Source organism: Melozone crissalis, unplaced genomic scaffold (assembly GCF_028551555.1).
Source record: "Melozone crissalis strain CALT ecotype California unplaced genomic scaffold, PUWL_Pcris_2 ptg000029l_1, whole genome shotgun sequence".
NCBI classification, from domain to species: Eukaryota; Metazoa; Chordata; class Aves; order Passeriformes; family Passerellidae; genus Melozone; species Melozone crissalis.
Genome location: NW_026535807.1, coordinates 16188430 through 16212283, shown reverse-complemented (window position 1 = coordinate 16212283; position 23854 = coordinate 16188430). Strand labels below are relative to the sequence as shown.

The window sequence follows — 23854 nt, the reverse complement described above, 5'->3', positions numbered from 1 at the left end:
CTCAGGGTATTTTTCCACAGCTTGAAATAAAACTCATTCCTTTCTGCACATCCTGCTTCTCATGGAGCCAGCTCAGATGTCCCTGTATCCATGGCACAGCTCACCCACACCCTGGAGACTCCTCCATTTTACTCACCCGGTTGGGAAATCAAAACCACACCATTAAATGCACCACCTGTTGTCGATTACAGGAATTGGTGTGTCCTGCTCGAATAACGAGCTGGCCCCTCTGAACAAGGAACAGCTGCTTGTTATTGGTAACGTTGGGTCACTCACTGGGGTTTGTTACACTACAGTTCAGGGTAAGGGCCAGGCAGTAACCAAAGGGGTGACTTTCAGTCTTTCAAGCTCTGGTGAAGGTAAACCAAGTCCCCAGACACACAGACCCCTCTCAAGAGTTACGATTCTGGATGTCACTTTTCATTTACACCAACTCTGCAAGATCACAGGAATGTCCAAATGCCCAGAAGAAGTCGTGTAACACCTGCAGTGGGAAGGGGCTCTAAGCACCGGTTTTCCCAAGCACACATTTAGCAGCAGATGGTGCTGTTGTGTCAGTGAACTTTCCTGAGGGACTAACTGCCTCACTATTTCCGGATTTACGGAAGACCCTGCCTTTATTGGGAGCTTTGAGCTTTCTTTGACGCCTTTCATAACTAAAGCCTAGCATTCAATGATATCAACAAGAGTTCTTGCTACCTTCTCTATAATGTCCTTATTATTCAAGGCAGTACTCTGGAAAGCCATTTGTATGAATATAAACTGGCTTTAAACAACTAATTTGTGTGAACGGCAGCACTTGATATTGACTGTGCAGGGCCTGGGACACTGGCACATCGGGCACATTGTGCTGTTCCCCTCTTGGGGCATTGCCCTGTGCCCGAGAAGTACCAATGAGCACAACGTTCATGTCGAGTGATGAAGCACTGCTGAGCGCTCCTGACTTCAAACCGATCACAGATTTCTTAGATAAAACAGCTCAAGCACTGGCCTGAATATTTTTTTGAGGTGGTCCCCTAAAGAGGTTTCCAGTTCAAGTGTAATCTCCTTTCATTGATGCGCACACCCATCGGATACTTGGAGACAATGCCCGTCTCTCCGGGTCCGGCAGCACCGTGAGCAGAGCGGCTCGGGGCGGTGACTGCGGCTGGAAAACCAGCGCGGGAGAGCGGGACGGGTACTGGGAGCACTGGGCAGCGCGGCCCCCGCTTCTGCGGGGCTGTTCCCCTGCACAGCGCTGAGCGTGCCTTCCCTGCGCCCGAGATCCACATGGCTGCTCGGCCCCCAGCACAGAGCCCGCACTAAAAGCCTCCTCCAGGCGAGGATCGCTAGATGGAGCCCAATTCTAAGTGAAAAAAAGATGCAGACAGCTCCTCAATGCCGGAGCCGGGCTGCAGCGCTCCTGCCGGCACACCAAGCTGGGATCTCAGCGTCCCCCCCGAGGCTGACGATGAATTAAATACCTTCTGAATGTGCAGGTTCACTGTGGTTTGCCGGAGACGAGAGCTGCTCCCACCTCTGTAGTCTAGATCTGTTCAAATCCATCGTGCTGCTGCACCACTGACAGAAGGTATAAAAGCTCGGATTTAGATGTTGAAGGGGCACAGGCACGCAGGTGTCCTCTGCAACCCTGAGCGAGGGCTACAAAGGGCCCTCCGAACGATTGTCTGAATGTTGTGCTTGCTGTGCACAGGAAAGGTGAGGACTGAAATTCCTCTGCCAGGCCCTCGCCTCCCCTGTGAATTTACACACATTCAGAGGAAGTGTGAGCTAAAGTCTGTCAGGCTCAGAAGCAAACTGATCAAGGAGTGCCTGCAGGCTGACATTCCCACCCCTTTGAGATGGCCCTTAGAGTACTTAGATGGATGGACAGACTCGGGATACTTGGATGGCCCTCAGCACCTCTCTCTTCACATAGCTGGGTATTATTAGCAGCACTCATTACTGCACTGCCCCTGATTCAGGACAGAAAACGGATGAAGTGTGCAGGAAGCTGAAGAGCTGCCAAATGAAACTGTAGGGAGTGAAAGCCTGAGTCAGGAGCTGAACACAGCCTGCCTCCTCTCAGGCTCATTCCCATGAAGGGAGCCACCCTTCTAATCTTACCCTTATCAGCATCCTGCCTTCCCCTCTGCTCCCGGCCCCATCCACTCCTGAATGTTCTGAATGGCACAATGATGACTAATATTTTTAAGTATTCGACCTACTCCAATGGAGGCGGTAGGCAGGCAGACCACTCTCATTCTCTCTTACCTCTAATAAGAGAAGAGGTGGAAACTCGTGGCAGGAAAAGACAAAAGCAATCAAGCTTTTGTTATAAAGTGTTCAAAAATAAAAGGTTCAATAACCCTAAAAGAAACCGAAATATTTCCTTGTGGGTTGCCAGATGTTAACTCGACAATGTTCTATAAATGCAGGACAAAACCGTGGTGGTGTAGCCTTCTCCAGGAGACTTTGCTGAGCTGATAACTGATTCACAGGAGACTCCCAGGTGACCAAGACAACCTTTATAAAACAACCTATGCAGCGTGACAACCAGACAATGGCTGTCAGAGTAGCAGACCCTGCAGCACATCCTTCTCTTACTCCCCAGGTTTCACTGGAAATTGCCCCCGTCAGTCCCTGTTTACCCCTCCAGCCCCACGGCCTTGCCCTGCCCCGGTGCTCCAGCGAGCCGGAGAGGCGCCACCAGCTCGGGGAGGATGCCGAACCGCCGGGGAGAGGAGGCATGAAACACCGCACAACACCAAATGCTTAAAAACAAGTGGAAGGAAAACGACACACAGCTGCGGGAAAATCAAAGGGAGCCGAGCTCTAAGGCCGGGCAGGAGGCGGTGGGCGCTGCCCGCCCCGCCCCGGGCGGGCCCCGCGCATGCGGCGGCGGCGCCCATTGGCAGCGCCGGCCCCGCGTTCCTGGAAAGTTCTTGGAAATGGATCAAAGGCGTTTCCGCGAACACGCGCGGCGGCGGCTCCGCACGGCTCCCCTCCCTCCCCTCCTCTCCCTCCCCCAGCCCTGCCTGCCCACCCCACCGCCGGGAGGGCTCCCTCCCCTCCCTCCCTCCCCCGGCCATGGCAGCATGGACGCGGCTGCTGGACACAGCTATTTATACCTTCGCTTTTTTTTTTTTTCCTCCTCCCCTCGTGGCTGATATAGGAAGAGTGATGCGAACACAATACGATTCCAGGAATTCCTCACTTCCTGGAACAGATTAAAAGGGACACACAAAAGATTACTAAGGAGGTTTGCCTTTTTTTTTTTTTTTCCTCCCCCCCCCTCCTTCCACGGAGCTTCATTTCTCCGGAGCCAGCGCTGAGACAGGTCGCTGCTCCGGCTCTTCCCGCAGCACTCGGGGAGATCTTATTTATTGGTACCTATTTATTATTATTTCAGAGTGTTCTGAAGGAAGATCAGTTCCTCTTTAAATATATGTAATTTCCTTTTTCTCTGGTTATTTTTTAAACTTTTTTTTGCTGCTGTTTTCTGAAAAGCAGAACAAGAATACATTATTTTTTCTAAAGCACTGAGAGCGCACGCATTTTCTTGGCCAAAGTTGCTGAAGTCTGTCGGACAGCTCGTCTTCTGCTGTGTCTGAAACAACCTGCACAAGGGCTTTGCTGACACTCGCCAGCCTTCTCTCACCGTGAACCACAACTAGAGGCTGAACTCGCTGCTTTGGGGAAGCAAAGAAGGCAAGAAGAGAAGAAATAATTTCTCACCTTCTTGAAGACTTAATGCTTTTCCCTTGGTCCGGGAGTGACATGATCCTCTGCGTTCAGGGGTAAGATACTTTGCAGCCTTCTGTGAAAAGCTGTGCTTTGATAATTGCAATTAGGAAGGTTCTCTGTGACAGTTTTTAAGCTCCCGTGTGTTGCCATGTGTGACTGTAATGGAATGGGAATGACTTTGGCCGGCCGAGTGCTGAGTTCATGTGTCTGTACTGTGTGCCCGTGTTTTAGATTCCAAGGCCAAAATCATGGAACCATAAGGTATTCCTGATTTCCGTGCTTTCTACTGCTGAAAAAACTGCATACAGGGTATTCAAAGTCTTTGGGAGAGTAAGAATTACTTGGGGTGTGTTGTTCAGCGCGGTGGACGCAGCAGCAGCGCGGACACCAACCCAACACCATAGGTGCTCTCTAAAGCCCTTTTGGAATCAAACTGCTTACAGGGAAAAACTTCCCTGCAGTTTAGGTGCATTGGTCTATTTCTAAGGAGGTATTTATGGTAAATTAATGTCAGTTTTGTGTATGTTTAAGTGTATGTACCTAAACCCAGCTTTCTGTAGAGTGAGAGCCACAGGGGGCACACAGATAGTTCCACATCTGCCTTCAGGAGAACAGGTGACATCCAGATGCCTTCTCTAGTATCAGTACTGATGTGTCCACTTCAGTGTCCCTTTGACCAGTTTCGTTTATCAGCTGAGGAATACCTGGTGTGCAGGAATCACCTGGTATTTTTATACATGCTGCATACTTGGAAATTGTGAGCATTTGTTTCAGTCTGAGTCATCATGTCAGATTTTCCTATCACTCCAGTGTATGGTGGATCTTCCTCAGAGTAAAATCTTCCTTGTCTGCCTGCGATGACCGAAGCATGGGGATTTTCCTGCCATTTCCCCTGCCAAATCTGTCCCACAGACAAGCAGAGCTTGTGTTTACCACTACTTTCCTACTATGTGAGCAGTTTGTTTTCACTCTTATTTTCAGTCTGCAGCTGCAGTTCCTATAGCTGTGGGAAAGGGAATTCAGTTTCCAGCTTGGCCTTTGGGAAACCCTTATCTGAAGCTTTTCTCCAGGGTCAGCAGAGCTACTGCTTCCCTTACTCGCCAAGAACTTATGGAGCCAGATGTGTAGATGTTTTCATTTTAATATCTATTTTGAAGACCATTTATTGCTCCATTTTCATTATCCTCTAGGATTTCGTATAGCCTGGACTCCATACTCTCCATCCTATTCAGACCAAGCTCCCAATGGAGTGTTGGGGTGCAGCTGATGGAAGGGAGAGCAGCTCCACATTTTTTCTTGTACTGTTTATACGGTGTTATGAAGTTTAGCTTATCAGCACAGTAACTACAAAGCCAACATTAAATGGTATCAGACATATCTGATTCTCCTGCGTTTTCTTGCCCTTCCAAGGCTTTCTGAAACACTGACTGCCAAAGCACAGGGAAGTTCATTTGCTATTTCTCTGGAGAGTGCACCCAGACTCTGAGCTAGACATGCCAAATTTCATATGGCTGTTTGCTTCCTCCTCACAGCTGTTGTATGAACACTTTGCTCTATTCAGTCCTGATTCTCCACGTCTTTCCTCTGCTTTCTCTCTTACGAGCAGTATTTGCAAATCCTTTCTTTGCCCCACCAAAGGGCTGACTTTTTCATGTCAGCAAACCTTTTTCAACCTGCCCTTATCCCAGCAAACTCTTCTTAACCCTCTTGCAAATGTTCTTGTGTTAAAAGCTGTTACTTGCTGATCCTCTGCTCTCCCATTCCTGTGCTTGGAGTTGCTCTGTTTGCTCCCAGCAGCAGCTTTCCTTTCTTCAGCCTATGTACAAAGTTGTTGAGGACACCAGCACCTCACAGTCTGTTGAAATTTCTAATCCTTCTCCTCTCTTCCAGCATGTTCCTTTGAGCCTACAGCCACACTGGGAGGTTTTGTAGGGGAGTAAGGCCAGGGTATAGAAGGAAAATAGGAAATGTGTGAGGCCAGCCTTTCTCTGGCTGCGGTGGAAGGATCCCCACAGTGCCTGTCGGGGTCCAGGCTCCTCCAGCCTCCGGTGGCACGGAGTGTAAGGCAGCAGAGCATGAGTACAGTGGGAAAACTCTTCTGCAGCACATGGGCTTTGTAAAAGAAATCGACTGACAAATTCACACAGTTGATGTGGCTTTTGGAGAACCAAACTGTGAACTGGTACAGCCCTTGAAAGAAACAACTTTCCTCCTGATCCATGGCAGACATTTCCCTGTGTAGCTTCGCTGTCTCTCCCTTTCTTCCCCGCCTCTCAACCAATTCCTGATTTCCTCTCTGAAGCTGATATATAAAAAGAAAAAAAGTTCCATGCTATAAAAAGTTCTTTTTTGTTCCAAACCTTCCTGGAAGGGTAGGCCAGAAAAATTTTCCAGGAGATAATAAGTTCAAAGAGATCTGGCACTTGGACTGCAGTATTCGAATTCTGGCGAGTGAATGGTGCAGGACTGATTGTCCTTAGTATCAGTCACAGTCATTTTCAGCTTAGGGAGCAGTTGGTGTGAGAGACACTGCTGTGCCAGCAGGCCCAGGACACCTTCCCCGCACAGCACAATTTGTAGTTAGGATCAGCACAGGCAAGGATCAGTGTCACAGAACATTCTGAGTTGAAAGGGACTCACAAGGATGATCGAGTCCAACTCTGAATGACCCATATGGGGATCAAGTCCACGACCTTGGTGTTATTTGCACCATGCTCCAAGCAGCTGATCTAGTTTATGGTCCTCCTTGTGCAAAAAGGGAGGTAATGCAGAATTGGGACTCTCCCCAAAGAGACAGGTAGCTAGGCATTTGTAAAGACTATGACATTAAGAGGGAGACATCCAAATATGTTGAAAAATGGAGCCCTCAACACCTATAAATGTATCTCCAGGAGGATTTAAAAGAGAACTCAGAGCTTTTCCAAAAATGATCTCCAGGTATAAAAATATATCCAGATGTACAAAAGCCCCTGAAAATGCAGGTCTTGCGACCAAGGGTCCCTGGTGAAGACAAGGACCAGCAATCACTTTTATTCAGCCTGGCTTCTTACCCATTAATAGAAATTAAGAAACATAGATACCATGAAAGCCAAGCAGGTATCCTTCTTGTGAAATGTCATTTCACACATGGAAAAAAAAAGAATGTTCCTTCTTAAATACCAACAGAATAGCAAGGGGTTTGTTATGTATTGCAAGGGCCAGAGTATCTCTCTGTAGATTTAAATTTACCTTACTCCAAACCTCCATGGTTTGTTTAGAAACGCAGAGATGTGGAACTGATCATGTCTCTCACTTACAAGGTGTGAAAGTGCTTTCAGCTCCTCCCTAATCTACTTTCTTCCCATTCTCTGTCCCATACTTGAGTCTCAGCAGTTTGAGGTGGTGGAGTGTAGCTATGATCAGGTGCAGATCAGTTTATAGCACATTTATTTATGTACCTGAAGTGTCCCTGTTCACACAGAGCACAGGGAAGGAGGATGATCTGAAGGGAAGCACTTGGGACTTCAGAGTCTCCTTCTGCTTCTCTTCAACGATGTGGGGAGGTGGCTCTACCCTATGCCATCACTGTCAGCTCCAGTGGTGCTGTGGCAGTGTCACACTGAGGACTGAGTGTATTTCTCTCAGGCATCTTCTCTTTAAAGTGTCTGAAAGACAAGTATGTTGGGGATGGTGGGGGGATGTAACACAGGGCATGCAGCAGGACAGGGGACACACAGGCAAAGAGCTTACACACACTGGGACAGAAGCTAATTTTTGCTCAGGAGCTTGCCTGGGAATGAAGACTTTCCTGGCCTCTGACATCCATCCTCCGTAGAGCTCTGCTTTCCTTTAGGAATCCCTGTGCTGCTGAGGAGGAGCACCCATGACCCATGAGAGCTCCAGCTCTGTGAAAATGCATTTAGATGCTGAATAGCTTCACCACTTAGGCCATGGGGAATACGTGTTCTAGCAGCCTGGCCATGGCAGAGCCTCCTCCTGCAGTCCTGCAAGGATTACAGCCACACTGACTCCTCATCAAGCTGCTGAACACTGGGGTGGGTGTAGTGCACAGGCTTGGCTAAAATAAGAATTCTCACTGTTCTCTATGTGATCAGCTCACTCTGAGTTCTGACAGATTCATTCAGGATCAGGTCATCCTTGAGCAGCAGGTGGGTAGGACACAACCTAAGCTATTCCCAATTCTGCTTCTAATTATATTGCAGTAAATGACAATCCCCCTGGCAGAAACAGAAATGCTCCAACACTGTAATCATGTAACTGAAGCCATAATGCTGTCGTAAACCTTACTGCCCCTGAAACTACATATTAAAAGGCAACATCTAAAAATTTCAGATTCAAAATCATTGTAAATTGCAAGACTGACCACCTTCCATAAGACCAAAGAGGCAAACTCACTGTTCCTGTTTCTAAGGGCTCATCTTTAAAAGCTGTGTTCCTTCCTCCTCCCTTGCCTCTCTCAGAAACAATGGTGAAGATCTGTTTGTAAAACATAACACGTTGTATAATGTAGCATGCACTCAACAGACCCTGCAACTGATCTCAAGGCAAGGAGAAATAGCACAGTGTGCCTTTCATTTCAGACCTCATCCTTTGCTGGCGGAGGAAAAGATCAGGAGAGTGTCACTCAGGGGCATTGAGGAATTGTCAGAGCCCATCATGCAGCCTCTCCCAGTTATGGCCTTCCAGGAGGAGTCTGCGCCTGCCCTGGCAGCTCCAGTTCCAGACAGCAACCCACCTCAGACACGGGACCCTGAAGAAGACCTTCTCTGCATTGCAAAAACCTTCTCCTACCTGCGAGAATCTGGTAAGACTCAATTGCAAAGTCACAGGATCAGAAGAGTGTAGGGACCCAACTCCATGATCTGAGCACCAGGAACAATCTCCTCATCCTACTTCAGACAGGAACCTGGTTCTGTCACAGCCAAGGCTGGCTCTTGTGCACACAGCAAGCGTATCTGCAGTCTCTATACATCATGAACTAATTTATTGTTTTATCCTTTGTAACTAAATTGGGAGAAGGAATTGCAAAAAGCAGATTGCTTTTTCTCTGTAAACTGCAGCTGCTGCAGCAGCCGCCAGCCTCATCCCAAGCCCCAGCACAGCAATGGCAAGGATAGGCAGGAAACCTTTAGGACTTGGTCTTAATTTGTGAAGGTCTTGCCAACTCTGGCTCTGCTTCCCAGGCCCTTAACGTGGTTGTCTTCAAGGCTTCCCTAAATATACTACCAGTCCTAGAATATATTCTTTCCCTAACAAATTCTTTCTCGGATGTTTTTCCAGGTTGGTACTGGGGTTCCATCACCGCCAGCGAGGCCAAGCAGCACCTGCAGAAGATGCCTGAGGGCACCTTCCTGGTGAGGGACAGCACCCACCCCAGCTACCTGTTCACGCTGTCCGTCAAGACCAACCGCGGGCCCACCAACGTGCGCATCGAGTACACCGACGGCAAATTCCGCCTGGACTCCAACTACCTGAGCAAACCTCGCATCCTGGCCTTCCCTGACGTGGTCAGCCTCATCCAGCACTACGTCCTGTCCTGCACAACAGAAAGCAAGAGCGAGGCTCCCTACCCGCCTCCGTCTCCTCTACCTCCCCTGCAGAAAGAGCTGGCAGCGGCCGCCGTGCACCTGAAGCTGCTGCGGCCGCTGGGCCGCAAGGACAGCATGGCCAGCCTGCAGCACCTGTGCCGGCTGCGCATCAACAAGTGCACGGCCAACGTGGAGCGGCTGCCCCTGCCCCGCAGGATGGCAGAATACCTGAAGCAATATCCCTTCCAGCTCTGAAGCACGGCCCTTCTGTCTCAGGCAGGAACGACAGACACAACCACCACGACTTCGTGGCTCCATCCCACTAAAGGCGGGCACAGCGAAGACCTGATTATCAGCAGAGACTGCATCCATCTTTCCCCTCCCCTTCTCTTCACATCCATTCCAGCCCCAGGGAGGAGTGGTTGTTTCAGCGAGCACGGGGCACCAGCTCAGCTCTGACCCTCGGGCCGTGCCGGCAGTGCTGGGAGAAGCTCTGTGGGCACGGCCACACTACTTGAATGTCAGAGTTGCTGTGACACCGGACATGTTAACGTTGTTATTTTTGCTATTTATTTCCATGGCAGTTTCTCTCCTCATGGTATTTTTAAAGCACCTTTTACTTTATTATTTTTTTGTTTCTTTTGTGGAATTAGAGATAGCATAAAGGCTCCCAGCCAACTGGCAGCTGAAACTCTTTGGGAATTTGGATTTGGATTCACATCCAAACAGCTTCTGTTTGAGCCTGTCCCTGTGACAGGTTACAGGAGTCCACATCCAAGCTCTCCTAGGCTTCTGGGGTATGTGAGACTCAGATGACTGTATCCAGACCCACCTCTACAGAGGTAAAGACTATTTGTTTTTTCTTTCTTAGCTACATAGGGTATCACAACCTCAGAGCACAGTGGGAACTCCCAGAGATGTGTGCTGCATCACACGTGGACAGGAGACTTCTTTGAGGAAGCTCTTCTTCCACAGAGATCTGGATAGTGAGGTTGGGCCAGGGAGCACTCATCCCATTTTTTTCCATCTTCTCCATTTCCAAAGGAAGGTTGTGACAAAACATTTCAAAACAAGTAATTAGACACCAAATTTTCTCATATGCAGACAGAAGGATTTAATTTCAGAGCACCCTGTGTTTGGCTTGTGTTTTTAAAGTGCTGTTCCCTGACCCTGCCTGAGACACAGGGCAAGAGCAGGGGCTCAGAGACAGCTCTGCTGGGCTGCACCAGTGACACGCACAGCTTCAGGATATTTATTTATTTATTTCTGGGGTAACACTTAGAGGCACCTCAGCCCACAGAGCTGTCCCTGCTCCCACGATGCCACACTGCTGCATGCTCTGCTCCTGCCAGCATTAGTCACTGGCCACAGGCTTCTGCCAGCTCCAGGCTGGAGTACACACTGGAAACCACAATCCAACCTTTCTGTTTGCCAAGGTCCAGACCTCTCCTCCCCCCTGCTCTGACTTGCATGTTTGTTATCCACAATTTGGCTTTTGGCTCTGGGTTTCCTTCTCAGACCCCAACCCTTTCACCCCCTGAGATGAGACACAGTGGCTCTTCCCCTGCTCTTTTACACACAGGAGGGACAGACAGCAGATGGGATCTGCCCCAAACCAGCACACACAAGTTGCCCCTCCCTGTTCATTTGCTGAATCTCATCATCTTCACACCTTGCCATCAAGTGAGAGTAGAGGAGGGAAAAGACAGAAATGACCATGTGGCTTATTTTGCCCCTAAGACCCCCTGACTTGTTCTAGCATGAATGAACATGAAGGATTCCTTGTTCATCCCTCCCTGGGACTCTAAGGCTGTAAATGAGAATGCACAAACCCCCAGCTATAGCTGAGTGTTAGAAGAGAAGATGGAAAAAGATGGGATGGTGACCCAGGAGACAAGCTCAAAAAATGGGTGAGTTTCTTCCACCCTATCTTAAAGCTGCCAAAAGGGACAAGATGGCCTGATGTGCTTAGTCAGTGTCCTTTTTTTTCCTTTCCACATTTATACAAGTTTGTGCTGTTGCAAGCCTTGTTTTTGATACTTTGATGATTGACAGTGTGCATGTGTGATGTCAGGTTTGCTTTTTGGTATCTCCTTCCCCCTTCCCCTCTATGGCAGCAACCATGGAAAGGTACTGAATGACAATGAAAATTTAGAAGGCAAAAAAAGCAAAACTTAAAAAAAATAATATAAATGATAAACCACTGAAAAGGCTTCCTTTTATCCAAACACCTCTGTCTGCCTGAGGACACTGGGAACAAGGAAACCACGGCTCTCTGAGGAGCAGCAGTGATCTCAGGGAGCCCACACAGCTCAGCCACAGGCTTGCTAACTACAGCTTGGGAAAAATCACTTGGAGAAGTGTACAGCAGGAGAAGGCAGGTTCTCCAGCTCTCTGAAACTTGCCTCCTACTTGATCTGTTCTCTGTTGGGGGTGGTGAGGAGGCCAAGCTGTGGGTTTGACTCACTGCCCCAAGAGAGCCCAGGAGCTCCTGCTGACCCCACACTGAAGGCTGTGAGCTCCCACGGGCAGGGATCAGTTCTGTGTTTGTTCTGCATTTAGCACAGTAGGGATCTCTAGGTGCTACTGCAATACAACAAATAAACAATACAGTTACTCCAAAAAGTCAGTTTCTTCTATCTTGAGACAGTTTGTTAAAAATTATTTGACTCTGGATTTTAAATAAACATTTTAAATATACTTTAAAGCCACTCAAAGTCTTTGGTGAAATCCAAATGGATTAATTAATTTTCTGTTTAGACACATCCTCTCCAAGAACACAGGGCAAACTCTTGATATTTTTTTCTAAACAAGACAAAAAGGGTTTCAACATAAAGAAGGCTCTTCAGATACTGGGAGAATAAACACCAAAATCCTCAGTGTGGGTCTGCTCACACAGATGAGCAGCAGCAGATCCCAAATCCCACGTTAATAAGGACTGAAGGCACATATTTTAATGATGTGGAAGAACACAGGAATGATTCTTGTATTGTTTCTGTGTGCCTTAGAAAACCAATACAACTCAGGGGAAAGAAGGCAGAACATAAACGGGCAGATGATGCTTTGGGTGGGAGATCCAGGGCAGATCCATTGTCCCCTTTTCCAGGGCCATTGGGCTGCAGTGTCCCTGTACCTGTGGTCTGGCCCTTTCACATCACCTGAGACACCAGACAGCAAGTGGGGAAACCACAGGGACTGGTTTCCCCTATAATGTCAGAGGGAGCCAGAGGACACCCCATCTGTCCAGCTTCTGAAACACAGGGAACACACTGAGGCAATGCCACTACTGGGAGGTGACCCCACTGTGGTGTCTCCATGCTCCTCTTCCAGGAGAGATGCCCAAGAGATGTCCCCCATCCTGCCCAAAACATAATGTGCTCCCAACCACTGCAAAATGGAAACCACACCCAGAAAAAAAACCTCAAAACCAACAACCTGAACTATTTCCTCTCCCATCCTTTTCCCTCTGTGAATCCACTGGCTTCAAAGTACAAAATACTGCTTTAAAGTATTCCTGAAGCATGTGCTGTGCTTCCTATGCCAGCCATGGAGCTGGCATTCCCCAACAAATATTTCCACAATCTCATCAATGTGAGGGCACGGATAGATTTCTATTGCACACCAAACAGGAAATGTTGGCAATGCCATAATTTGTTCCAGATCAAATTGTTAAACAAAAACAATCACATCACACGTGGCTTAACAGGAAATATGGAAAGAGAACTACACAGGGTAGAAGCAAAACAAAATAAGTGGAAACATGAAAACAAAAGAAGGAAAAAATGAAAACAAAAGAAGGAGAATCTGCATCCATCTTTAAAAAGAGACTTTGCAAACCCTGGAAAAACCTGGAAAGAAAACTGTAACATTTCTGACACATTATTGAGTGATTTCCTAACTTCTTATCTGGGCTAAACTCTTCCTCTGAGTGCACATAGGAAACCTTGCTGTTTCCTTTGCACAGGCTGAAGGGGGAGGTGATTGGCATGAGCCAGGCTGGTTCAGAGCTGCAGTCACACACGCTTTTACCTCATCAGCTGTTACCTTAACAACTCTCACTCCTACATCTTCCTTAAAGCACATTTCCTTAAAGAAACCAGGTTCATGTTCTGAAAACTCCTGTGCCAAACCTCTGTGCACACTGAGCTGATTTTTACAGTTGAGTTCCACATCTCTGGAACCAGGAGCATTCGTGGCAATGCACACTGGCCTTTACCAGCACTGCAGTACAGCTGCAGCTCCTCTCCCAGTGACACCTGGCTGGTTTGTTGAGCCAATGCACAACAATTTGGATTTTGTCTTGGTTTACAGTTTCTGTCTGCAGATAGAAACATGGGTGTGGAGCCCTCACAGAGTCTGAAAAGCAGAGTGATAGGATTGGGAATCGAAATCCCAGTCCATGATTGAAACCACACTGCCATGGCCCACTGCCACAGCAGAACTCCCCTGCAGTTTGTCAGGCACATATGGTATCATTTTCTGTCTTAAATCATCAGCCTTCTGAAAAAGCAACACATGCAAGGGTGAAATAACCAGTTCACATGCACATATCCCTATCTTTTCTTACTTACTGAAATCTTAGTCCTTTCCCCACATCCTCTCAGGTGGCCAACATCCCCCAGTCCAAGCCAGGGGAGCCAGCATCAAACCAAGTGAATCAGCAGAGTGTGTTTACTTCTCTTAGGACAAACATGGTCAGGTGTTTCTAGTTACTGACCTATTACATGTCATTTCTAGTCCAAATTCCATTGCCAGTCTTACCTGCAATCTATGAAATTAAGGGAATTGAAACCAAAATTAACTGGACACTGTTTGTGTAGCTGTTCTGCCAAACATGTTCTTGTGTTCAAATCTGTCAGAAGCCAATATCACAGCCCTCTCCTATCTTGCTGAGACCCTTGCAATCCTGATGGAATTACAGTATCCTCTTCCCCAGCCCAGAAAGCATCAGCAGTCCAATGGTCTGGAGCAGAGGCTAAAGCAATATCCAGTGAAGATGTGCCAGAACAACTTTGGATGCCAAGTAACATCCTCCAGCTCCCTCAGTTCTGAACAGCATTGTGACAACATTCACATCATGCTGTGACCCCCACCCATCATTGACAGGGGAAACAGGAGAAAAACCCATCAGTCTGGGCAGCTCCTTACTAAAAAGGCAAGTCAGAGACGAAAATAAGGTATTACTTAGAGGTCTGCCCTGTCCTTGGGCAGAAACCTTCCTCCCCTGCCTGTTCACAGCAAGCAAGCTTTGAATTGGGAAGAGGGAGTCAGTGGAAGGCAGCGCTGCCAGCATTGCCCAACACAGGGCAGCGGGGAGGCCCTGGCTGCTCTCAGTGCTGATAACAAGTTCAGACTGAGACATGTCTGCTCCCTGCCCACACCCAGGCCTGCCTCTGTGGGCTTTCTACAATGCTGCCTGCCAGAGCCCAGGCAGCACAAACACGTGGAGGCACAGCTCTATCTGCAGGCTAATGCTGCCTGGAATGAACCTGGTGGTGATCTCCTGCTGCTGCTCCCTGAGAAACACAGCCCATCCTGGGCTCCTGCTGCTCCTTGCACACAAACACAGCCTATCATGGGCTCCCGCTGCTGCTCCCTGAGAAACACAGCCCATCCTGGGCTCCTGCTGCTGATCCCTGAGAAACACAGCCCATCCTGGGCTCCTGCTGCTCCTTGCAGACAAACACAGCCCATCCTGGGCTCCTGCTGCTCCCTGCACACAAACACAGCCCATCCTGGCCTCCTGCTGCTCCCTGCACAAACAAGTGCAGCAAGTGGCCCTTGGGAGCAGGCACGACCCTGCAGCATCCATCAGACATCTGTCATCACCTCTACTGTCCACCAAAAAACATCCTCAGGGAAAAATGACAAAGTGGCCCCAGCAATAAAATTAGAGTCTTTAAGTGTCCAATTATGTGGACTAAGGAGTCCACATAAACATATTCTTCCAAACTTTAGCAAGAACTAGTAATTTTTTCTACTTGAAAATAACATATTGTTCAGGAAAAAAAGGCTATTGGTAGGCAACATGTTGACCAGAAAGAAGAAAAGTAATTTTAAGGACTTCACTGTTAGCCTGCGCACTAAATTTCAAAAGAAAATTATGGAAATTAAACTACAATTTGGACTTTACATCATAATGACCCTAACATAATAATTCAGAGTATTTTTTTGGATTTGGAAAGGGGAGGGAAAACAACAAAGTTTCAGAGCTCCAGCTTATATTCACTACAGATGAGACAACACAAAAGGAAGTTTTGCTGCAAACCACTGCTGGCTTAGTCCTTTAATTTCCCGTAACCAGCTGTGGCAGTGGTCATGGCTGGAGAGAGGCTGTTGGCCCCTCAATCCCCCCTGTTGCAAAGTCCTCATTTGATTAATTTAAATATAAGAAAGATCAGACCCAGAGGAAGCAGCCTGGCCCAGCAAAGGGAAGGGTTCAGTCAGAACTGCTCCACCTTGACTTGCAGAGAAGGGTTTCCTTTCATGAACAAGAGCTACCTTCCTCCTATTGCTCCTCTTCTTCAGACCTCCCTGGCAGGGTTTTCCCTCAATGCCATTACCTCCTAAATGCAGTGTAAATGCACTTTGCAGCAGCTCAGATTTGAGTTGCAAAAACCAAACACAATGTTAGTTTTTGTCAAAATAGCTATTTTAAGAGAACACTCTATTTAGCCAGGAAGGGCATTTGTTTTAATGTCTCCCCATGGTACTCCAGTGACAATAAAAGCTTGAAATAATACTGGTTACTGCAGCATTAGATTGCCCAAACAGACCATCAGAGACTTGGTATTTCTCAAAAACTTGATATAAATATGCCAGATGGAAGGACAAAGGAAGAGCTGGTCAATCAAAACTCAGTGGCAGAGCTCAGCCAGGACTGGAGTTCCTTGGACTCTGGCCTGGGCAGTAACTCCACCATGTGACTGCCTTGCTCTGGAAGAGACACTGCAACTTTTCCAACTGTGGCTCTTGGAGAAATGCTGCCCTTGCTGAAACAGCCCTGCCATGGAAACCTGTAAAACACAACAGGCTAAATCCAGGTTCCTTTCCCAACGAGTGGGATGGGAATTCATTTACTTCAGGGCTGAATTTTCACTTCATATTCCTAGTTTTACAGACAAGAATTTTATCCCTGGTGAAATTCTGACACGAATTTGTCTTCAAGAGAAATTTTACACTGCAGCAGGAGTGCTGCTGATTTAACACAGGAAAACCCTTTCCTCACACACAGTCTCCAGCATGCACAAACCCAGCATGGAGGTTTTTCTTTTAAAAGCAGAAGGAAAGCCCAGGGTGCAGTTTACAATTAAGTTCTGGCTTTCTTGCATTCACCTACAAACATTCCAGTCAGAACATGTGCAATGCTACTTTGGGACATAAACATCAGCCTGGGGAAAAGGCAGCCAAGCCTGAATTGATCTCAGCAAACTTGTTTCACCTTGGCTAGGACAGAGCTTTCTGTGATGACAGCTCCTAAAAACAAAAGATCTGGATTATATCTGGGACAAAGAGACAGCAAGACCCACTGCTCATCTCCTGGGACTCCCTTCCCTGACAGCTGTCCCTCACTGCCTGCTCTTGTGGGCTCACTCAGTGCAAATGAGCAGAGATTTAATAGCTGATCACAGACTGCAGAGTGTTTCATGTCAGGGCTGTTTCCTCCCTAGAACAGCAACATGGTTTGAGTCTAGCTTACAGAAGGCAGAGCTGTGTTTATACTTGTCAGAAGTTACCCAATTTGGCAAGGACTCTTCCCATCATGCAAGTGTCACCACAGCCATTGCCAAACACCGCAGAGGCAGAGTTCAAAACACTACCTCCAAGCCTGGAATTAAGATGAAGAAATATGTTGCCCAGTGCATATGCTATATGTCTGCACTTGTCTGAAAGTGCTCAGCACTAATAAAAGGTGCTATTATAATTAAAACATAAATCTGAAATAGCCTAAAGCATGACCCAATATTATTTATTATTTCCAGGGAAATTTTGGAAAATCTAACTTTTTGAAAACACCTCACTCTCTTCTAAGCCCTTGGTTTTGGAGTACTCCTTACATTCTTTTAAGATTCTTTGTAATTCACCTCTTTTAGTGCTGTTCCCTCCAGTCCTGTGCCATGGAAATCACCTTGGCTGAGAGGCACTGGGCAGCATGAAACAAAACAGCACTGCAAGGCTGGGATGGATGAGCAGAGGCAGAACAGTCTGGGTGTGGGCTGACATGGAGACTCTTTTCTTTCCAAGAACACAGGAGATGGAAGGCTCCCCTGTGCACACAGAACCTTGTGCTGCTGATGAGAGCCTTCAGAGCAGGGTTAGTGTGACCCAGGCAGCTGGCTCAGGGCTCTCCACAAACAGCTGCTCCAAGGCCAAGTGTGCAGATGTTGGAACCCCCTCCCTGCCCCAGGATACTGAAAACCAGCTGGGAGGAAGAGTTTGCCATGGAGCATGCAGGGAAACACTTTGGTGCAGAAGGTGTGGATTGTGTTATGTGGGGGATAGCTGCACTCTCCACAAACCAGACTGGGCTCCCACTCCTACAGTCCCCACAACTCCTTCAGTCATCTCTCTTCATCCACAGCAGCTTCCATCTGACATGCTCATGCACCTCAGGCTGCAGAACCTTCCAGCTTGGCTCTGGGGTAAAGGAGGAATTTCCCTGTGCCTTGCCAACCCATGGCAGGCAGGGAGGAGGCATGGCATACACCATGGGCCCCTCCTGTTCAGAAGTGCCATGTGAAGAAGGCACCTGAAGGCAGTTCTGGCATCCCTTAGCTCTCTCCTGCCTGGCTGGAGAACACAGCTTGAAAGAGGATCTTCACTACATAGGCCAGAACAAGTCAGGCACACAGCTGAAAACAAAATAACTTGTGCCAGTATCAAGTGACAGTGTGACACTGACTGGGGCAGTAAGTGAAGATGTCACATGCTGGCTTCTGCTGTTTCCTAAGACAGAAGTGCATTGGCATTAACAGAAAATATGCATTGATCATCACGTTGGTATCAGTGCTTATACAAACCATCATTCCAAAGGGATGGTTCAGCACAGCTACTGGAAGGGGAAACACTCCACCCATCTTGGATGAGAGGTGTGTTCAGAAAAGCCCACTCTATAACACAACCAGATAACCCCATCACATACTATCAATCCTGACCTACCTGACTAATAAACAAAAAAAATAATATATTACCCTGCTTATGCTTCTCTACCCAGTTTGCAGGAGGCAACAAGCAGGATTTAGCATGTTAATTTTGCAGTTTATTTTATATTTGCCTTTTGGCCTATAATTACTCCAATAATCACCTCATTAGTCTCAGTTCTTTTTAGAGGAATTAGCTGATGGAAGAACAACACTCCTGTCAAAGAACTTCTTAAACCAAGGGCAATCCTTGTCCTGTGAGTCAAAAGAAACATTCTCTTCTTATGCTTGAGTTAGATGAAATAGGAAACTGTCAAAGAAGCTGGTTTTTCTCTCCTCCTATTTCCCACCAGCAGCACTGCTCTTCAGCCTATTACAAAGGTGAGTTAAAACCCAAAAGGCCTACAGGAAACACTGTATATCCTATAGGGATCCCTATAACTAGCATCATCAATTCCTACTGCACAGAAGCAGAAAGCTCTCAAAATTCCCAGTTCTTGACAAAACAGATGACCTAATGCAAAGGGAACAGGTTGCAGGCCCTGGTGGTTCCAGGTAACCCTGGATCTCAGGGAACAGCCCAACAAACAGCGTGTGATGCAGCCAGTGAGGTCACACTCCTCACAGGGTGTACCTTGCCCAGCTCCAGAGATATAAATATTCCCCAGTGCTTGGCTCTTCCAAGGTGTTTGCTTTCCAAGATGGGTACTTCAAACAATGATGTCACAGAAACCAAAGTGTAAAGGAATTATTTTTTTTTTTTACCCTTTCCCTTCAGCCTTCCTAAGACTGATATAATCAGTGCAGCAGTGCTTGTTTGGAGGCAGCTGGTGATTAAAGCCTACAAAAGGAAGCAGTTCAAGTTCTGTCAGGGAACACAGACTTTTCACGTCTCTTTTGCCTTGTAGAGATTGCTTTTTGATGCAAAGGGAAGTAAGTCAAATGAGGTTTATAATGTTATGCTGCCAACCAAAGGAAAAGGGAAAAACCCAGGCCCTTTAGCCCCTCTGTCATTAGCTATTTGTGCCAGCTGGAATTACTGCCAAAGAAAGAGCCCAACTCCTTACTGGGGAAGACATCCCCAAAAGCCCACCTATGTGAAGAATGCCAGTGAGTAAAGATGGCTCCTAGAGACCCTCTTCAGTTTCACCTCCCAGCCCCAGTTTTAAACCTTGGGACCAGTGCATATGCCAAGATGACTATGTTAAAAATCAGCATGAAATGTGTTCTGAAGCTCAGCCCCATGGACACATACCCCTTAACTTGACCCTTATCCTGAAAGAACCATGGCTGGGATACCTTCCAACAGCAACAAGTAAAAGAAGAGTGGTACAAGGACAGAAGAAAACCTGTAAATAGTTAAAACAATGACTATCACTGCAGCAAAATTGTCAGACACTGACAATCTGCAGTGAAAAGTCTCTGAATTGTTTAATTTTTTCATTGTTTAGATCTATGAACCTTAGCAACATTTCTTCTTTTTCTCCTCCTTTCCCACTTGAACTATGTGCATGTTCAAGGAACATAAGGAAAATTAGCAAACAGAGGAAGTTTCCTCTTTGGTTCCTCTTTCTGTTTTGCAGAGATGTTGGGTCTTTGTGTGTCCTCCCCATGACCTCCAGTGGGGAGGCAGGAACAAAAAGGCTGAGGACACCAAGACCCAGTGGTACTTGACAGAAGTGCCTGAATGGCTGGAGTTTTCACGGTATTCCTCATTTCTGCTCCCCATGCTGGTGATCTTCCACATCATCAGAAAATACCTGAGTGATACAAAATTATCAGTGCTGACCAGCCTGCTCTTGAGACACAAAGGCAACCACAGGTTCAGCAGCTGAGGATAAACTGGGATGCTAAAGGCACTTCAAACCCTACACAGTTACCAAGTAACAATTTAACTTCTGTTCTCAAAGGCCAGCTGTCGCTGTGGAAAGTGGGTCATTTCTTCTACATCAAAGCCAAAGCAGCGCAACCGGAGCTGTGTTCACTCAAACCAGTTATTCTGTGTGCACCAGGCAGCTCCTACTGCTATCTTACACCAAAGCAGTCCTGTGCACCTTGTCAAAAACCTTTCAACCACCCAAGAGCTTGAATGATTCCTTTATCCCAGGGATGACACAGCGCTACGTGAATGCTTCCCGTTGGGTCAATGGATTTACAGACAGCGACGCGGAGACAGGGGCTGCCCATGGGTGGCCTGGGGAGGACCCTGGGTGAGGGGCCAGGAGACCAAACTGTGCTCGAGTCCCCCAGACTGCCTCCTCTGACCCAGAGGCTCCCTGGCGCCCGGCCGGCGCCGCAGCGGGAGCGGCCTTTGCGGCCAGTGGGCAAAGCGCCCGGCGCCAGGACAGCCAGGGCTCGGCCCAGGCCTGAGGAGTCTCACCAGGGCAGCTTCCAAACAAGGCCAACAGCAATCCCTGAGAATTGCTTATGGCAGCACGCAGAGGGGTTGGTTCTCCACGCCGCCGCCTCCGCTGAGCTCAGCCCTGCACCAGCAACCTCGACACAAAGCGAGCCAGGCCCAAAGTTACTCTGGGCAAAGGTGACTCTTTCTTGCCCTTGCAACGCCGCCTCAAGTCTGAGCAAGAGCAGTTTGTGAGTGGCCCAAGCTCCTCCTTCCCTGCACTGCCAGAGGAGACAAGTGCATCGGAGGGGTAGGACCATAAAGGAAAGCACCAGTGGCTTCCCTTGTCCCCACAGCAATCAATGTCACATTTCTGATCCTGGCTTTATATGCTTGGAAGGCAAAGCTGTCCCTGGCTTCTCACCATAGAAAGTCTTCTATTGGTCCTTTCCCTCTCAAACTGCAAACTCTGGCTTGACCTCTGATCCCAGAGCTCGCACCCTGTGCTCTGCTGCTCTTGCACAAACCCCAGTGCTGTGCTCCGTGCTGCCCTTCCTCCCCACGGTGCTGGAGGCAGCTCTGCTGAGCAAGGAGCCCCTGCTGCTCCCCGGGAGCTCACCCTGATGGAGCAGGAGCCGGGCAGCACTGCAGGACCTGAGTAGGCCGGACTCCTCGCTAATAAGCTTTTCATGGAAAGTTGGATTCTGTTACTAATTACATCTGGTTACACACTTCTCGTGACAAACACCTCATCCATCCTGTGTTTACTTGGCAGAAGAGAGTTAAGAGGATTTGCCTGGAAAGGAAACACCTACAAACCAGCATTTCTTCCTGCTGTCTTCATACAACATATCTGATTAGCTTCACTTCTCTGTGCTGTCAAATGTCAAGTCCTTTTGTTATGAGTATTAGATTTATCTATATATATGAAAATATATATACACACATATATATATATATATAAGCATTATCCTTATTTGTTTGAGTCTCCAACACTGACCAAATGAGCTTGGAAAAATAAATTTTTAATTGTACTCAACCCCCCCTTCCCCCCTCCCCTTGGAAAAGCACTTTTTGCCTTTTCTATATGGTGCACTAATACTTTGTAATGTATGAAGAATTATTGTGGAAAATGTGGTGCAGCTGCCAGCTAAGCCATCCAAGTGTGTAGGAAAGGGACGGTCACAACCACTCTGTGCAACAGTGGTCACAGACAGCCTAACAAAAGGCTTTGATGTGGGAATGGAGGAGCCAGGGGGGAAACTCAAGTTCCTGGGGCAGGAAACAAAAGCAGAGCCCTTTCTGAGTTTCTCTAGCCAAGAAGCAGGGTTATATTTGCTGCTGGCTGAGCACCATCCATGGATCAAGTGTGACATCAATAGCACTATCTCTTTCTTCTGCTTAAACTCTGAAGGGCCACCTGTGCAGGCAAGAAAACTTTAAATCCTACTGCCAGTGGCACCTGAAGTCTGAGGTGAGGCTCACCCCACACTACAGGAGTGGGAGTCAATCCTGAGTGGATAACTTCTCAGAGCAATAGTCCTGCTGAGAGCCCAGCAGAGCCTGCAGGAGGGTGGCAAATCCCTGCACCTCAGAGCAGCCCAGATCCCCCATGTTCTGGTCTTAGTTTCAGACACAAGGTAATTCAGTCATTTCAATGAGTTACATAAAATCAGCCTCTGGGAAGACACCAAGTACACAGAGCATGAGCCCTTGAAATCCAGACACTGCCTTGGTTCCCTCTGGCTCCCTGACAAAGACAAGCTCCTGAGCTCAGGGCAGCTGAAATCACAGGATCCAAAGGTTTGCAGCCTTCAGGAATGCTCTCATGCAAAGCAGTGATTTCCTACAGGGCAGGTTCAGTGTGACACGGCAGCAGCACCTTCCTGTGTCTGCTCACACCCCGGGGTGCACCCACAGGACACTGCACCAAAGCAAGCTGGGCTGGAAAGAAGCTTCCAGATCCTTCCACTGCTATCTTATTTCCAGATTGTAACACAGGCAGATTTTTCATTTAATGTGAACTCCTTTAGGCCCCTGCCATAAGGATTGAGGTGATATTTTTCCCTTCTTCCCTGGTTGCCCTCAAGCACAAAGCAACAGATAACAGATATTTAGTCCAGATAAAAAAAAGATACCAGTGATTCTGTAAATATCAAAACATCTGTGGGACGACTGATCCAAAAAGATCAGTCCAGGCCCTATCACCAACCCAGCCCAGAAGTACAAGTGAGGAAAAAGGTTAAATCGCAGCTACGAAATTTGCAATTCAGGTTTGTTCCTTAAAAGCAGAGAGGCAGGAACAGTGCAAGTAAAATAGTGAAAGGTGAAGGAAAACATCGTACAAATGGGAATATGATGTAGAATTACACATCTCTAGTGTAAGAAAGGAGTGGACAAATTTATCTGCTGAGTCTTTAGGTCTCTGAAGATGAGTAGGATGCTGACAGCACCCACAGGGTGCCTGGGGGCACAGAACCACAGAAGGATGGCCAATGTCCTCACTGCACAGGATGCTGCATTGAGACCCTACTGATGTGATTGAAGCTGTGTGTAACGCTGTCACTCCCTCCCTTTCCCTGTCAGGCTGCAGAAAGGCAGCTAAATGAGCTCTGAAAGCTGTGCAGGCTCAGGCAGCCCTTCCCCCATCAGGTTTCTGTGGAAAGCCTGCTGCTCCCTGGGGTCATTTCCATTGCGCTTCAGCTCTTCCAGGAACTGAGCCATGCTGACAGCAGTCCCTCCTCTGCCACACGCCCAATCAGTGCACCGAGGGAGGCATTTCTAAGGAAAATAAAATTGAACAGCTTTATCACAAAGGAAAAAAAAAGAAAAAAAAAAAAGAAAAAACTCCACCCAACCAAAATCTACTGCTTTACTCTAAGAGCAAATTATATGAAACACAGAAAACACAGAAAGGAAGATGGATCAGCTGGAAATATTGCCTAGGGAAGCACACAAAGCCAAAAACGAACTTTCCCTGAAGTCTGGAAGGAACCACACCTGGCCTGCACCTTACACTGACAAGGGTGGGGGGGGTCTCAGTTTGGGAAGCAGCACCCAGAAAGGAGGTAAGATGGAAGCCTCACACACTTTGAGTGAGAGCTGTGGGGCAAAAATCC

General features: G+C 47.7%; 1 protein-coding gene across 1 annotated transcript; it reads left to right on the top strand.

The window, feature by feature from the left end:
* Window positions 1–3126: 3126 nt before the first annotated feature.
* Window positions 3127–11925, top strand: CISH (cytokine inducible SH2 containing protein). Its single transcript, XM_054280881.1, has 3 exons — window positions 3127–3779; window positions 8307–8530; window positions 9007–11925. Exons 1-3 carry the CDS (start codon window positions 3733–3735, stop codon window positions 9507–9509), a joined length of 774 nt encoding a protein of 257 aa, XP_054136856.1. The 5' UTR covers window positions 3127–3732; the 3' UTR covers window positions 9510–11925.
* Window positions 11926–23854: the final 11929 nt, after the last annotated feature.